Source organism: Schistocerca nitens, chromosome 11 (assembly GCF_023898315.1).
Source record: "Schistocerca nitens isolate TAMUIC-IGC-003100 chromosome 11, iqSchNite1.1, whole genome shotgun sequence".
Lineage (NCBI taxonomy): Eukaryota > Metazoa > Arthropoda > Insecta > Orthoptera > Acrididae > Schistocerca > Schistocerca nitens.
Genome location: NC_064624.1, coordinates 174,983,277 through 175,001,827, shown reverse-complemented (window position 1 = coordinate 175,001,827; position 18,551 = coordinate 174,983,277). Strand labels below are relative to the sequence as shown.

Sequence of the window (18,551 nt, the reverse complement as noted above, 5' to 3'; positions counted from 1 at the left end):
GCTCCAAGAGGTGTTAAAACACTGGTCAAACAATCACAGGTGCTTGTTTTTGAATGCAATTAATGCGTTCAACCAGAGAATTAAAAGACAAATGGCCTCAATATAGAGAGAGGCACGATAAAGTGATTCTGCAGCACAACAACGCTCGACCCCACATTGCGAAAGAGGCCAAAACGTACTTGGAAACGTTAAAATGAGAAGTCCTACCCCACCCGCTGTATTCTCCAGACATTGCTCCTTCCGACTATCACCTAGTTAGATCAATGGCACATGGCCTGGCTAACCAACACTTCCGATCTTAAGACGAAGTCACAAATTGGATAGATTCGTTGATCGCTTCAAAAGATGAACAATTTTTTCGACGCGGCATTCGTACACTGCCCGGAAGATGGGAGAAAGTAGTGGCCAGGGATGGAAAATACTTTGAATGATACATGTGTAACCAATTTGTTTCATTAAAGCCTCAAATGTGGGGAGAAACGGCGGAAGCAAAGTTGTACACCTTGTAATAATTTTGATCTTAAACCATCCACCATTTTGTCAACATTATTTTATTAACTGTTTGCAACACGCCCTCAAGCATTACATGTGAGACATGTGCCAGTAACTACGAAAAGGACAGACAGCTACTACAATAAAGATGACATGTAAAATTGCAGACGGGCACGACAAAGAGACTGTTGCACATCAAGCTTTTGGCCAAAGCTTTCACCAGAAGAGAAAAACACACAAGCAAGCACACCCCACACACACAAGGGACTGCTATTTCTTGCTCATCAGGCCAGGCTGAAACAAATGCACCGAATGGGAGCAACAATCTGTACTAGAATGGGAAAGGGGGGGTGAGGCACTGCAGGGTATGGGTGGGGGAAGAGGAAACATTGCTGCTCGGTGGAACGTGGACGGCCTACTAGAGGTGGCGGGCAAAGCTACACTGCAGGTGGCGGGCAAAGCTGCTAGAGGTGGCGGGCAAAGCTACTAGAGGTGGCGGGCAAAGATACACTGCAGGTGGTGGGCAAAGATACACTGCAGGTGGTGGGCAAAGCTACACTGCAGGTGGTGGGCAAAGCTACACTGCAGGTGGCGGGCAAAGCTACACTGCAGGTGGCGGGCAAAGCTACACTGCAGGTGGCGGGCAAAGCTACACTGCAGGTGGCGGGCAAAGCTACACTGCAGGTGGCGGGCAAAGCTACACTGCAGGTGGCGGGCAAAGCTACACTGCAGGTGGCGGGCAAAGCTACACTGCAGGTGGCGGGCAAAGCTACACTGCAGGTGGCGGGCAAAGCTACACTGCAGGTGGCGGGCAAAGCTACACTGCAGGTGGCGGGCAAAGCTACACTGCAGGTGGCGGACACAGCTACACTGCAGGTGGCGGACACAGCTACACTGCAGGTGGCGGACACAGCTACACTGCAGGTGGCGGACAAAGCTACTAGAGGTGGCGGACAAAGCTACTAGAGGTGGCGGACAAAGCTACTAGAGGTGGCGGACAAAGCTACTAGAGGTGGCGGACAAAGCTACTAGAGGTGGCGGACAAAGCTACTAGAGGTGGCGGACAAAGCTACTAGAGGTGGCGGACAAAGCTACTAGAGGTGGCGGACAAAGCTACTAGAGGTGGCGGACAAAGCTACTAGAGGTGGCGGACAAAGCTACTAGAGGTGGCGGACAAAGCTACTAGAGGTGGCGGACAAAGCTACTAGAGGTGGCGGACAAAGCTACTAGAGGTGGCGGGCAAAGCTACTAGAGGTAGCGGGCAAAGCTACTAGAGGTAGCGGGCAAAGCTACTAGAGGTAGCGGGCAAAGCTACTAGAGGTAGCGGGCAAAGCTACTCCTGTAGTGTCGGGAGAGGGGAGGAAACGGAGTGGAAAGGAGAGGAGCAAAGAATGGGAGGATCCAGTGGGTATACCAGTAGAGAGCAGAGCAGATTGAGGGTGAGGGGATGCGAGTTGAGAGGAGGTGATAACACCTATCTGCGTAGTTAACCCAAGTTGTGAAGCAGCAATTGAAATTTAGCAAGTTACATTCAGATGTACATTGTGCAACTGTATAGCCAACTGTGAGTAGCTACCTATGCTTTGCATAAGAGTTAATGTTACAAGCTGGACTTCACATTGTTTGATACGAGACAGTGTATTTTACAATACACACTCCCACATACACTATGTGATCAAAAGTATCAAGACACCTGGCTGAATATGACTTACAAGTTCGTGGCGCCCTCCATCAGTAATGCTGGAATTCAATACTGTGTTGGCCTACCCTTAGCCTTGATGACAGCTTCCACTCTCGCAGGCATACGTTCAGTCAGGTGCTGGAAGGTTTCTTGGGGAATGGCAGCCCATTCTTCACGGAGGGCTACACTGAGGAGAGGCATCGATGTCGGTCGGTGAGGACAGGCGCGAAGTCGGCGTTCCGAAACATCCCAAAGGCGTTCTATAGGATTCATGTCAGGACTCTGTGCAGGCCAGTCCATTACAGGGATGTTATTGTCATGTAACCACACTGCCCCCGGCCCCCCTTTTTTTTTTTGAAAGTGCAATCGCCATTCCTGAATTGCTCTTCAACAGTGGGAACCAAGACAGTGTTGCGATAGTGCCACGCAAAACAACAAGGGGTGCAAGCCCCCTCCATGAAAAACATGACCGCACCATAACACTACCATTTCCGAATTTTACTGTTGGCACTACACACGCTGGCAGATGACGTTCACCGGGCATTCGCCATACCTACACCCACTCACCCTGCCATATTGTGTACTTTGATTCGTCACTCCACACAACATTTTCCCACCGTTCAATCGTCCAATGTTTACGTTCCTGACACAAAGCAAGGCGTCGTTTGGCATTTACAGGCCTAATGTGTGGCTTATGAGCAGCCGCTCGACCATTAAATCCAAGTTTTCTCACCTCCCACCTAACTGTCATAGTACTCGTAGTGGATCCTGATGCAGTTTGGAATTCCTGTGCGATGGTCTGGATAGACGTCTGCCTGTTACACATTACGACCCTCTTCAACCGTCGGTGATCTCAGTCAACAGACAAGGTCGGCCTGTACGCTTTTGTGCCGTACGTGTCCTTTCATGTTTCCACTTCAGTATCACATCGGAAACAGTGGACTTAGAGATGTTTAGGGGTGTGGAAATCTCACATACAGACGTATGACACAAGTGACAGCCAATCACCTGACCGCGTTTGAAGTCCGTGAGTTCCTCAGAGCGCCCCATTCTGTTCTCTCAAGATGTCTAATGACTACCGAGGTCGCTAAATGGAGTACCTGGTGGTAGGTGGCAGCACAATGCACTTAATATGAAAAATATTAACAGAGAGATAGAGGGTCAGGCCAGTACTTAGCTCAGTACAGCCGATAGAGAAACAAAACAGAACAGAAAATTTACGTATCCTAGCTTTCGGGACTTTGTTCCTTCGTCAGGGAGGAGAGAGGGGAAAAAAGGGCAAGAAGGGAAAGTGGATTCAGTTACTCACAACCCAGGTTATGAAGAAACAGGGGAAAGGTAAACAGTATCTATCGGTTGTACTGAGCTGAGGTAAGTACTGGCCAGCCCCTCTCTCTCTCTTTGTTAGTATTTGTTTCACATCTTTACATGAGATTTTCCATTAATCATTAATATGAAAAATGTATGTTTCAGGGGGTGTCCGGATGCTTTTGATCACATAGTGTATATAACACAAGAATGTGCCAAAAACAGCTCGTAAAGCATCTACAGAAATATATGAAGACAAAATAATAAATTGTATGACTGTGTGTGTGTGTGTGTGTGTGTGTGTGTGTGTGTGTGTGTGTGTGTTATATATGAATGAAACCATTAAAACACCTTTAAGCTGCAAACACATACAGGATGTCCTACAAATGACCCCCCAGTTTTAAAATTAAACAACATGAGAACAAAGACTAACAGAGGACTGCAACAAACACCATGTTTATTGTGAAACCTGTGAGAATTTTGTGCAGAAGTTTGACGACAGTAGTGACAAAAGCTGCTGACGGGAGGTACTGGATGCTGTACAGCTGATAGGGGTAGGCATCGACTAACTCATTCTCTGTAAGCACCCACTGCATTCATACCACTATCTTTTCGAAGTGTCTACTGCACACAGAAGAGAGGTAGCACAAAAGAACGATGATATTTGCCACCATATCTTGAAGTATCTCAACAGACACGAATTCAATTGGCATACGTATGATTTGAGCTCAGTCACCTCAGTGGGATACTTCTGATAGACACCGTCTTTGAATGTGCTCGACAAAAACTAGTCACTAGGAGTCAAGATTTGGATGTATACGGAGGCCAATCCGTGCCTGCACCAATGAATTTGGGACAACCCATGACATTGACAGTATTCCGAAAATACTGGTCAGAAAAGTAACATCTGTTCCCTGTAATGTCATCAGGGCCCATTTTGCACAAACCACTCGGCGCCTGGTCGATCCTAAATCACTTGCTGTGAGGTGGCAAACTGTTTCAAAATTGTGGCATATAATTCACTGGAACTTAATACTCACACGAAAAAGGGGCTGGTAATGTATCTGCTGCATACCGCAGCCCAAACATTAACTTTGGAAAACTGTTGATGTTTTGTTTCACACAAATGGGGATTTTCAAAATGTCAAAATCATCAGTTTTGCTTATTCACAAGTTCATTCAAGTAGGAGAGTACTTCATCTGTGAACCAGATGCAGCCAACATCAAACCTTTCATTATCAGTCGTTCCGAGAATCTGATTTGCAAAGTCAGCCGATTGTCACACAGTCGGTGTGGGAAGACCTACTACTTTGTATTTTGAATATAAATGCATAGATTGTTTCCCTGAACTGTATGTACACTGGAGTGTCTCAATCTGGTCTCTGCTGCAGTTCTTCGTATGAATTTCCTTTGATGTTGCTGAGTAAGTCCAGAAACTGAGGCAACATTTTCTGGAGTAACTATAGCTGGCCCGGGGGAACGCTGCCTCGGCATTCAAATTTACCGAAAGCTTGCAAGTGGTTTTGATGTCGGGTCCTTTTGTAGAATTAAATTGTGTTCGAATACAGCACCTCGTCACAATACTGTGCTCTAATGTGTGATTTTACAGCACCACAAACACACATCATTCAACAGAACACACCATTTACCAAAAACACTCTGAGACTGGTTTTATTCCCAGTACATAAGCCTCAAACGTGTTTTGACACAGCTGTGTCATCTTTGTCGAAACAAATAGGAGACCTGTCAAACCGACCTGAGTGCTGCTGCTCAGTGATATTCTGTGGTCTAAAGACTTTTTGGGTTTGCCTGCACTATTTCGTGCCAATATTTAATATTCCCTGTACAGTTTACTAGATCCAGATTGGCAGTGCAGTGACCCAGGTTTGGTATGTATGCCAATCAAAAATTCATATATATCACATGATAAGAAAGGGCAAAAATAATTTAAACAAAGGGAATTTTATGGATGGCAAGTATCAGTTCAGAAAGAGGAACAATGAACTGGTCAGAGGGCTGTGCCAAACGAGTCTTCGACCGAAGATGATGATGATGATGATGATGATGATGATGACAATAACAACAACCACCACTGGTCACTCGTGTGGTTCTCCAACATCTCCCGGCATAATTCACGGTGAAAGTTCTCGCGTGGACAATATTTCAGCTGGTGACCAGATCGCCAATGTCAGGAGCGCCGATAAACTGACTGCCAAGGAGCCGGTGAGAGACTAGACGAACTGCACCAGCAGAGGAGCCGTTCGCCTCGTGCCTTCGCCATTTCCTGCGTATTTAGTTCATTGGTACATCTGATGGTGGAAATTTCATCAGCTCACTGAAATGCTGTGCCTGATCTATGGCCGTGCACCAGTGAACTATCTCATCAACTGCTCACTGCTTTTGATATCGTGTAGTACTAGTTGGATGAAAATTTACTGGGCTGAGTTTGACTCATTAAAACACTGAACATTTATACACATACCTGTCTCTTCTACCTTGTTCAGTTCATCCATCTTGTGGTAGACAGGCTATCACTCCCTACTGCCAGTTCACCTGCAAAAATAAACACAAGGAATTATCCTTAGTTGCAATCTCTCTCTCTCTCTCTCTCTCTCTCTCTCTCTCTCTCTCTCTCCCTCTCCCTCTCTGTGTGTGTGGGGGGGGGGGGGCGAGGGGGGTGGGTGGGGACTGGGCAGAGTAATCAAGCTTACCAGCTTATGACACAGTTTTATTTCTTGAATAATAATGCTCTTAGTTACAAGTGTTTTGTGTCTCGCATTTATCAATGGCGATACAAAAACAATATGCAATGGAGTACAAAAACTATATTGGCCAGAAGCAGTAAAGATATGCATCCAAGATGCTTAAACATTATAATGGGTGAACCAGAACTCTGCCAACAAACTTTCAGAGGTTGTTCAGGGATATCTCCCAAGTATTTTGGTATAACGGACAGAGGACTCCAATGGCCAATTACGGACTAGTAATGTAACTGCGATCTATTCAGATTGTACAGCAGACGCCACTGTTTCTGTGAAAATACCTTCGCAGCAGTGAACAAGCCTGTAATATGCAATAACCAGAATGTGCGGCTGCCGTCACCGAGGGAACAACTCGACACGGTGTCCTCGTGCCGTTCTTCCACCGCATTTAGTGAACCCGCATAAGAGGCGCATACGGGCCAACTCTTCACTAGTAAACCCACCCGTAGTATTGGCATGTAACACTGTTAATGCACAACTGGGACTGTCAGAAAACAAAACCTTAAGACACAACCGAGCAGTACTGAATGCAAACAGGAGGACAATGAGGTACGGAGGGCGTTACAGGTGTCGACAGCAGGTACCGTGAGCAATCGCGAATAATGTCGACATTTACACTGTCGTGTACTGTTGTCAGCGCAATACAGATGCGACACTGTGACAAAAACCAAAATTAATGCAATAATTCTGCAACGAGGTGCCGGCAATCGTGTGTCCCTTGCATCGGCACACTCAGAAGGCAACTGAACCTTACATTTACGTGCACACAGACATTCAAATATAACCAGAACAATAAGCTACACCAAACAACAATTATGAGCATAACCTCAATTTTAAAGTCTCATTCATTCTGAAATAATTCAAAAATAATTATTAGTATGGTTATAATAGAGGGAAACATTCCACGTAGGAAAAATATATCTAAAAACAAAGATGATGTGACTTACCAAATGAAAGTGCTGGCAGGTCGACAGACACACAAACATACACACAAAATTCAAGCTTTCGCAACAAACTGTTGCCTCATCAGGAAAGAGGGAAGGAGAGGGAAAGACGAAAGGATGTGGGTTTTAAGGGAGAGGGTAAGGAGTCATTCCAATCCCGGGAGCGGAAAGACTTACCTTAGGGGGAAAAAAGGACGGGTATACACTCGCACACACACACACACATCATATGTGTGGATGGATATGTGTGTGTGTGTGCGCGCGCGTGTATACCTGTCCTTTTTTCCCCCCTAAGGTAAGTCTTTCTGCTCCCGGGATTGGAATGACTCCTTACCCTCTCCCTTAAAACCCACATCCTTTCGTCTTTCCCTCTCCTTCCCTCTTTCCTGATGAGGCAACAGTTTGTTGCGAAAGCTTGAATTTTGTGTGTATGTTTGTGTGTCTGTCGACCTGCCAGCACTTTCATTTGGTAAGTCACATCAAAAATAATTATTAAATTGACCTCCCAGCTCACTGCCTTCATAAGTGTCGGACAACACATATGGAGTCTCAATTCGACTGCCAGTCAGTCAGGACATATATACCCGTCTACTCATCACTTCTTTCACCTTCGAGCAAGGATTTCTTAATCTGAAAAACCTTAATACACACCACAGTTTAGAGTTATACACAGTACTGCAGGTCTCTCAGTAATTGGCTGAATGTGATAGAAAGGCATACTGGCAATAGAACCTGGGTCATTCTGCACCAAAGGCGGCAACACTAACTGTTCAGCTATGGAGAAAGTGTGGTATATGAACTGACTAAGTTATTGATTACAAGCTGACCATCATCACATTACTGGTGTCAACGAATGAAGACCTTGCCAGTAAACAGTGGTAAGTGACAGTCAGTACAAAATGTGGTAAGTGATGTGCTTTACTCTTATCAGTTAAAAATTCCACGATAAACCAAGAGAAGGCAATTTTTTATTTTCACTAATAATTTTGTCACTATGGGTGGATATAAACAGTGTGAAAAGTCAAAAGCATTGCTGTTATCAGTGGTAACGAGTAGTATTTGTGCCAGGAAAATGCTTTTCAGAGGCAAATTGTACAAATCTGAGGATGATGTGGGTGACTATATTCTCAAATGCAACTGCAATTCAGGTTGATAACCAGATAAATTTGAATATTTAATTAAATGTGTAAACAATGTCAAATTGTGTCCTTTACCATAGTTTATGTGATTTTATGTGAGGGAGTGATAGCAAATGTTACAGTATACTCTTAGCATTGTTTACACGATGAAGTAAGGTGCTTGCTAAAATAAATTTTCTAATGTGTTGGAACACAAATTAATTTTCAAGGTTGTTATACTTTATTACTGAGAAAATTGTTAATGCAAATTTTAGTATGAAGAATGAAACAATCGGAACATTTTAAACTTCTTTTTGTTTGTTTCACAGTCATTTTTCATTAATTTGTCCCGCAAGAACAGTGGGAAGTCCATATTAGCCCATTTTAAATGCACTAAGTTTGCAGGGAAACAATGTCAAGTGCACATTGGCAAATTTTTAAACGTACAATTTTTGTTTTGAGCTCAGCATTTTAAAAATATTTTGTTACTGTAAGCATATTTGAAAACAATGACTCACGCAAATTTTTAAAATATCACATTGCACATGGGTGACATATTTTATTTATGAAATTTTACTGAAACTTTACTTCGCAATTTCTCAAAACCACCAACTTGTCCCGTACTGCTGTTTACTGGAAAGGTCTTCAAATATGAGGAGGTCTTGAGCTAACCACGGCAGTGTTGTGTTCATCATTTAAAAACTAGTCAATAAACCAAATAACTGCAGCACGATTTGCACCAAAGAGAAGCAGCAGTGCTATATATGTAAAATTATGTCAGTCACATTACACATTATAATCACCCGCAGAAGGTCAATTACTAGTAAAGAACCGTAGTTTTCATACCAATCTTTGGGTTCTCTTGCACGTCCTATGAGGTATACAGGAGATTTTCCGTGAAGTTTCGAAGATAGGAGATGAGGTAGAGGTGGAAGTAGAGCTGTGAGGGCAGGCTGTGAGTCGTGCCTGGATAGTTCAGTCGGTAGAGCACTTTCTCACAAAAGGTGAAGGCAGATTTGAGCCATGGTTTGGCACACACTTTTTATTCTGACAGGAAATTCCAAATCAGCACACATTCCAATACAGATAAAAAACTCGTTCCTGAAGTAATAAACACGATTCTTGAGAAATCTTTAAACATTCACCAAATTCTGCAACTGTGAGCCGTTTATTTACAACAGTGAACTAACTGCCAATCCCATATCTCTTCTAATGGACTTATAGTGAAAGACAGAGTTGTAACTTCTAAATTGAGTGTGTGTATGACTGCTGTTTTAGAATAAACTCAAAGAATATTGAATATTACCTATGAAACTCTTCTTATTCCAAATCTCCTACTTCAAAGCGTATAGAATTTTGCCACGGAAATTTGACTGTTATCGTATTTATTTATCCCACATGGTCATATAATGTGATCTACAAGCCCCCCATATACTAATTAACTTGTCAGATACTTAAATTCTGATGAATTCCACACTGATAGCAAATACTGAACACGTAATACTACATTGCTTCCCAGTGTCTTACTCTGACAACTAATTTGAGACTGACAATTTACAGGGTATGAACAACTTCTAGAATTTCAGTATTACTCAGTGAATTGTTCCATGTACAGCCTCACTTCCATACACAATGATTTATATTTAACCAATTCCAGTTTCATTTGTAGGTAATCTAGATAATCAAGTTATAACTTTTAGCGGAGTTTGTGAACTGGCCAGATTAATAGTCTCTATCATGTAATGCAACAGCTGATCGGCTTGACACATATTTATTTGTTAGCTCTTACGAAGGGCATGGCCTGGTATTTCAGGAAGTGTCCTTTGTTTTTGTACACTGCTCAACACCTTGTCTGCACTATGACCGTACTCCAAAGTACCAACATAAGGCACATTACCTATTATACACCTTACCTCTTTGAAACGCTGAATGGATCGATGTAATCGTCACAGTCCTGCAACAAACAAAACACACAAATTGCAAAATACCTACGAGTCATATATAAAATGTTGAAATAACAAAGGCATCTAGCTGAAAGGAACACAATTTCAACCACAAACAAAAAGCAATGTTACAAGGGTGGTTTAAAGAGTTCTCAGAACAGAACAGAAAAAAAAGCACTAACATCACTGAAACTTTTTTTTTATTTTTCATAGTAGTCTGCTGGTAGATTAATGCACTCAGTCCAACGATGTTCCAGTGCCTGGATCCCATCTCGAAAATGAGTTTCCTCCAGGCCTGCAAAATAGTTGTCAACTCCAGCTATCAATTCCTTGTTTGAAGTGAATCTTCAACCAGCAAGAAAAATTTTCAGTTTCGGGAAGAGACCAAAGTCTAACAGAGCCATATCAGGTGGATAAGGTGGGTGTGGCAACAATTCATACCTTAATTCGTGTAATTTTGACACGGTGAAGGCATGTGTGCGGGTGCACATTGTCTTGTCACGGCACCAATGTTGTAGATAATTTTTTCATTTCTAGTTCTTCAGTTAAAATGTGATATATCCTATCAGATGACATCTGGTAAGCGTAAGCAATTTCAAGCACTTTAAATCGACGATCCTCTGACCATTTTGTGCACTTTTTCAATGATTTCTGGATTAGTGACACATCTTGGCCAACCACTGCACGGATCATCATCTAAGCTCTCCTGACCAAATTTGAATTCATTTGTCCGCTTGGAAACAGTTGAATATGAAGGAGCAGAGTCCTCCAGTGTATTCTGGAAATTGGCACGAATATCCTTTGCTTACATGCCTTTCTTTACAAAGTACTTAATCACTGCTCGGATCTTTACTTTTTTCCATCTTCGCAAATCGCTATGCGGGAAAGCAACAAGAGCCACATCACAGCTACAGCTCTCTTCAAAGAGCACTGATGTGGCACGTGTTTACAGGCAACAGTCGAATGAATAGCACGTGAACAACTCGTTGCGCTAGCGCTGATCTGTCGTGTTGATTCCGAGAACTTTTCAAACCACCCTCATAGTCACAGCATTAATAACAATCCTCTTTAAGTATAAATAAGCACACATATACTCCATCTCATCAGAGTATCTGGACACCTATTAGTGGACTTTTAATGTGTGTTGTCCCCAACCTTCACCTTTATTGGCAGTTGGAACTCTGCGGGATACACTCTCAATGAGATGTCTGAATGTCTGTGAAGGAATGACAGCCCAGTATCCCCAAGAGCTGATACCAGATGATGTGTGATGTCAGACACTGGGGTCTGAAGCAAACACGATGTTCTAACTCATTACAAAGATGTTCCACTGGGTTCCGGTTGGAACTCAGGACTGGTTGGCAGACCATTTCAGGAATGTTTTTTGCCAAAAAAAACTACTGTCAGAAAAAATGCTGCTGTATGACAGGGTGTACTGTAGTGCCGATAAATCAACAATCGTCTCTGAACTATTCTTCTAATGTAGGTAATACACAATGTTGCGAAATTTGTCCATAACTTTAAGCATTCCGCGTTTTTGTAAGCACAATAAGAGGAGCACACCGTAAATGTGATAAACCACCCCATACTGTATCACAGGTAACATTCTCTAGACATTTGCCAAACCCAAACCCTTCCATCCTATTGCCACAGGGTATAGCACGATTCTTCGCTCCACACTGCTTGTTTCAGTGTCACTTCATTCAATGTTCAGTGGCGTTTTCTTTACCCTACCTGAAGTGTAGCTTATCAGTGACTACAGAAACACACAGCTATCAGGAGATGCTCAACCACTGCACCCCTTCTTTTCCACTCCTTACGCACAGTCACTGTGCTGGCTGGACTGTTGGGAGCACTCTGGAAATCACGAGTGACTCCTTCCGCAATGCTCGATAGTCCTCGTCCGTCAGTACACGAGATCTACCTGTCTCGACTGAGCTGTAGTCGTTACTTCACGTTCTCGCTTCACAGTCACATCACCAATCGTCAACTCTGGCAGTTCGAGAAGGGTCGAAATACCTCTGACGGATCTGTTACTCAGGTGACGTCTAACGACTGGTCCACATTCAGAGTCACCGAGCTGTCCTGACCGATCCGTACTCCTGTTACTGCTTCTCTACTGACAACACGTCCTCCCCACCTCCTTTTGTACTGTGCACTCCACGTCTTGCAACATCTAATGCCCAGTTCCTTATTGTGTAGGGTTGTCTGGATCAGACGGGGTACTGTGTATAGACAGGTCCTCGTGGCAGCACACAAGTCGTGTGCACAGAACGGAAAAACAGCTGTCCGATCTCTGTAGAGTCGTGAACATCCTGAAAGTTCGAAAGACTGTGTCTGGAAAATCAGAGCTCGGTGAATCCAGTGAAAAAATGACATCAGAAATACAAGAAGGCAGTACTTATGTTCAACAGGGGACATTTCGTGTACTGGTAATAGAGACACAAATATACAAAAAAACTAGATGAACCCTCAGAACTGTCAGTGGAATCATCAGTGAGGATAGGAGGGCAGTTGAGGACGACCCACCTATTGTAGCGATGAGGAAGAAAGATAAAAGGGAGGCAACACAGTAGGTGAAACATAGCACATTGGTAAGCACTGTGATGGACTTCATTCCGGAGATTATAGTACTTTGTGAAAAGAGAGGGTGGTTTGAGAGGAAGATTAAGCAGAAGTGGAACAATTATTGCAACTGAGAACTTCAAGGGAAAGCAGAAATAGGAGGAGAGGGTTGGGGGTGGGGGGAAGAGGAGGAGGAGGAGGAGGAGGAGGAGAAGATGCCTGTTCTATGTCTGAATCACTAGAAAGAGAAGTGACAGTTCTGCTCTCCAGAACCTTCCAGAATCCACACGAGCTGCCTCCCACACGAGCTGCCTCAGTTCTGAAAGGCAGGCAGCTTTAGTCACGTAGGCACAGCTGAAGTGACTCGGGGAGAAAACTTGCAAACACTTGACCAAGACCTCCGAATTTTTAAGCCCATTCCTTAAAATTTCCTTGACTAGCTGCTACCCTGCACATTCTTCATATCTGCCACACTACTGCAAAGAGCCTCAGACAAGTTTATTCTGTCAGTAACCAAGATTGTTTAATGGCTATACAGTTTCCAGCTGACTATTCACTGTCAACAGCCCATATTCACTTCTCAGCCCAGAGCTGTGCACTAGCAGCAATATTTCCACAAGGCTCCTATTGGAAGACCTTTTCGTCCTTTATCAACCACAACCGAAACACTCACACCCAGCAACTCGCATCGAGCGACGAACCTGTGGAAACTGTGAGCTGAAGCAAAGAAACCGTGGGAACACAAGAACCGGAGGTAGGCGTAGTCCAGCCAGTAAACAGACTGCCGACACAGACCGTAGGATAGCTGAACACAAAATGAGAAAGTCATTAGGAATGGAGTCCACTGAGCCGAGGTAGATTTCTGTACATGTTGTCTGCAACATACTAACTTAGACACACTGTGTAAAGCGTTTGTTGGCTTCGTACATGTGTGAGACAGCCACACACCTGCTGCATTACTCTGTTACAGTTCTGTTGCCTTCTTGTAACTTGAATAAATTTCAGGCAGGCTTACAGTTGGCAAAATAAGTAGTTGCCTGTAACACAAACCTCACAGTAACCCTTCAGACTACCTGTTGTCAGATCTAACACTTTGCTTACTTCACAGTCTGTATATTTTCTCAGTGGTACAAGCTCAGGTGGTGTCTGCTGATCAATCTGAAAACTCCACTCCCAAACTCCTTCCGGGATACACTCGGCCGTGTCGAGAGATTCTCGACCGTACTGCAGCAACTGCCAAACGGTTGCACTTCTACCTGTACCTGGGTCACACCTCTCGCCTCTGGGATAACAATACCAGGCCATCTAACAGGAACTGAAATGGCACGTGGTCAATACTTCCACACACGGACACCAAGCTGAACAGGACCACCTGCTCGCCAGAGGGTACACCCAGCTTATGTGCTGCGTGTGTCACACGTGGACACAATCTCGAGACCCGGATGCTACTGACGCCTCTGCCTTCGAAGCCTCACAAGTGGCCTATGATCCTGCTCCTTCCTATACCATGTGTTTCTCACCCAGTCCATTCCTCACCAACTCTGCAGAGAACTATTTGACGTCTTCTCTTTTCAGTCCACTTAATTTTTCAGTAGCCTTCTATAAATCATATCTCAAATGCTTCATTCCTCTTCTTTCCCGGTTTTCCCACAGCCTAGAATTCACTTCTGTACAATGCTGTGCTCCAAATGTACATTTTGAGAGACGTCATCCTCAAACTGAGACCTTTCTTTGATACCAGTAAACTTCTGTAGGCTTCTTATGAACATATCAAGAGAAATTAACAAAAATGGGCTTGTAAATAACATATCAACTTACAAGAGAAACAGAAAGGCATCAAACCACAAAGCTGCATTCCCGTAAGTTACTTTAACATTGTATAAAGACAGAAAAATTCCAGTATACAACAGCACACTGTACACCTCCTATGTATCAATAAATTGCTCATATACTCTATACTGGTGCTACAATGTAGAAACTAATAGTTTTCTATTGCAGAAGATACCCAACAAATGTGGCCACCATGTACTTACAATTTCTTCTTTGATGATAACTGGCAGTTCCTGATCATGACCCATTTGTTCACATGACTGAAAACATACAAACAAACACAAACAGTTAAGTTTCCAATGTTACACAATGTCTGTAGTAGTGCTACTGCTACTGCTACTGCTACTACTACTACTACTACTACTACAGATGCTGTCTGCAAGCCACCACACAGCATGTGAGTGGTCAAAAAGTCCATGGGATCATTTTTTCATCCATTGCTATTTCATTTGCAAATTAGTGAAATTACAGTACATCTTCATATAAACTCCAACTTCTCTGACAAGCGGAAGTCCTCACATGAGGGATCAACTTTTGAAACCACCTATACAGTAGCGTATGTTATGGTTGCAGGTATCACACCCTGCAGCCTTTCTGTTAGCAGGTCGTCTTTTGCGAGTAATTGATGAAAAACAATTTTATGTGTTAACTCTTAGTGCCTACAAAATAATAGTAATTTCGAGAGTGGTGATGCAGGGTAGTGGTTAAGATACATACCTGATGCACTGGAAGCTGTGTGTTGAATCTCATCACATGGTTTGAGAATTTTATTTTTAAATCCTTATCGAAATGACTGACAAATTTTAGTCAGTTAACTGGTTTAAATGTATTGTTTTAATTTCTAATCCTTTCCCACATCATTTTAATCACTGCATAAACTCTCTTATATGCTCTCATTTTTCTTTCTATCATTCTTGTTTCATTGTGGATCTTTGTATGTGTGATAATAATTATTTTTGTATATTAATTTGAATTTAATTTCTTCCACTTCACTAATTTACATTTTCATCCATCTTCCTTATTTTTAATCCTCAATTTCCTTGAATTTCAATTTATCTACAAGCCTTTCTTTCATTCAAATCCTTATCTACATTCATTTATTCGCAGTGCAACAGGAAATGGTGTGTTAAAGGTTGGTATGAAGATTGTCATAACAAAGTTACATATTTTAACTTATACATTTTTGACACCATTGTTCAGCAAATATAAACAGATTATTTTGCCTTTTGTTTTTTAATGACAGAGCAGCATTTTCAAACATTTATATTTTATGATGGATACATCCCACTCCTGGGGATCTTCCTTATGAATGTATCAATCCAGAGCATTCACAAGGAAGCAGTATGTTCATTGAATGGAACTAGGGACTGCACTATTTGAAGATAATGCCAATATTATGCACGGTATCTTTTGTAAGAACTCTTGCTGTTGCAAGTTGCTATCATAGAAACTCACCCACGCATCCCCCCCCCCCCTTCCCAAATACTCAGTAGCAAGCCCCACGACAATTCTTTCATTAAATATCTGGGTGTGATTTCCATCATGATTGCCGCAATTGAGTAAAGAGAGCCTGTGTTTCTAACAATACAAACAAAAATGACAATAAATAAGAAAGATGCACTATTGGCAGTGACAATGTAATTGGACATTAGGACTATCGAGAGCCTGAGACACCATGCAAAGACAAGTTGGAGTATCTTCAAAACAATAAACTAAAAACCAAGGAAAAAATATCTCTTTGAAACATTAAACAAATTCTGTGCTAAAAGTTATTGAATTAAAAGTATCCCTTTGTTTATTTAAAACACATTCCTCCATTGTTTTTATTGCGTCTAAATAAACATTCCAATATTTCCATGACAAAAAGAAAAAATAAGCAGATCAATGAAATTCAAAACTACCTGTAAGAAATGAATGGTTTCGGTACAATGTCTTTTACGACACTATGCAGTCCATTCAGCTGCCCTTTCAAATTCTTCACCATCTCTGACAAAAATGGAATGTTGTCGGCAAACTCCCTTTCAAACACACTTGGCACACACACACACACACACACACACACACACACACACACACACACACACAGTAACATGGAGGATAGGCTACAACCTGCTTCACTCCCTTCTCAACCACTGCCTACCTTTTACATCCTTCGACTCATATAGTTGCAGTCCTGCTTCTGTACAACTCGAAGATAACCTTCCAATCCCTGTATCCTATCCCTGATATGGTCAGATTTTCAAAGAGTGTATTCCACTTTACTGAGTAACATGAACAAGCAATATGCTACCTCAGTGCTACTCGCTTTTGCTACCTTACAGCTGCCGTACCAACTGATCTGGTCATCAGCTTCCTCACCTACTGGTGGGTGTAATTAACCTCAGGCACCTGGCTTAATCATTACTATAGTAAGCTACCAATTACCAAAGTTACCAAAAGGCTTTTCAAAGAATTCCTCACAAGTGGCTTCCAACTAAATTGCATGTCTACAGACATCTTTTCAATTCTGTAACCATATTTGTGATTTCCCATCAGAAATGTCTCAGTTTGTAGTAACTGATGAAAAGCCATCAGGTAGAACAGAACTGATGTCTGGCATTCCCAGAGGAAGTGTTCTATGGCCCTTTACTCTTCCTGATCTGCATAAACGATTTAGGAGACAATCCGAGCAGCCCCCTTATATTGTTTGGAGGTTATGCTGTCATATACTGCCTTGTAAGATCATCAGGAGAACAAAACCAATTGCAAAATGATTTAGACAATGTATCTCCATGGCGCAAAAAGTGGCAACTGACCCCAAATTATGGAAAGTGTGATGTCATCCACATGGGCAATAAAAAAGAATTCACTAAAATTTTAGTTACACAATAAATCACAAATCTAAAAGCTTAAATTTAACTAAATACCCAGGGATTACAGTTACAAACAACAAATTCGTATAATCACATAGATAATCTTCTGGGGAAAGCAGACTAAAGATGCATTTTATTTGGCAGAACACTTAGGAGATGTAACAAATCCACTAGAGAGACTGCCTAGACTATGTTTGTCCATCCTGTGCTGCAGTATTGGGTCGATACCAGGTATGATTGAGAAAGGACAAGTTCAAACAAGAGCAGCTCATTTTGTGTTATCACGAAATAGGGATGACTGTCGTGGACACGATACATGAAATGGGGTGGCAATCATTAGAACAAAGGTGTTTTTGCTGTGGAGAGATCTTTCCACAAACTTTCAATCTCCAACTTTGCCCCCGAATGTGAGAGGATTTTGCTGATAACCACATACACTGGGAGGTATGATCATTGCAATAAAATAAGAGGAATCACAGCTCGCACGGAAAGATTTCAGTGTTTGTTCTACCTGCGCAACGCTCGAGAGTGGAAAGGCAACGAAAGAGAGCGAAAGTTGTTTGATGAATCCTCTGCCAGGCCCTGGAGTGTGAATTGCAGAGCAGTCGTGTACATGTAGACATAGACAGACAGAAATGAAGAGCAGTATAAGGAGGTCAGCATTTTAAAAATATGTTACTGTAAACATAAGGGTTAACCCATATGAAGTGGTCCAGTGATGGTTAGTTGACCATTTTTAAACATTTTAATTTTTTTATATGTGATTGCCCTATATTTGACCTCCAAAGTTTGGTATCCAAATTTTCAAAAATCCACTTTTTAGGCCCAAAAATAACAAACAAGGAGTCATTTATGATGGTCTATTTTTCCTATAGTTGGATATCACACACTACTAGCCTCATATAGAGCAAGAACACTTACAAATGTTTCCTTAATTTTTTATGAATTTTTGAAATCTGAAAATTTTCGTCTTTTGTAAAGTTTGGGGTTAGTTATCTCAGGTGGGATTGAATATAAAAATATGATATGTCCACAGTTTGTACACCTATATGGTAG

The 18,551-nt window shown here is 42.3% G+C and overlaps 1 protein-coding gene across 6 annotated transcripts in view; it reads right to left on the bottom strand.

Moving 5' to 3' along the window:
- The window catches only part of LOC126213321 (peroxynitrite isomerase THAP4-like), a 257,176-nt gene that overhangs the window by 9,549 nt on the left and 229,076 nt on the right, over window positions 1–18,551 (bottom strand). For 5 of the 6 annotated variants that reach the window (XM_049941013.1, XM_049941012.1, XM_049941016.1 and 2 more), the window contains 3 exons: window positions 14,847–14,903; window positions 10,219–10,259; window positions 5,964–6,034 (listed from right to left, as the gene is read on the bottom strand). In XM_049941013.1, the coding sequence (XP_049796970.1) occupies window positions 6,031–6,034; window positions 10,219–10,259; window positions 14,847–14,903 (102 nt within the window). In that variant the 3' untranslated portion in view covers window positions 5,964–6,030. The remainder of the gene's footprint in view (window positions 1–5,963; window positions 6,035–10,218; window positions 10,260–14,846; window positions 14,904–18,551) is intronic. The other variant, XM_049941014.1, reaches the window with a different exon arrangement.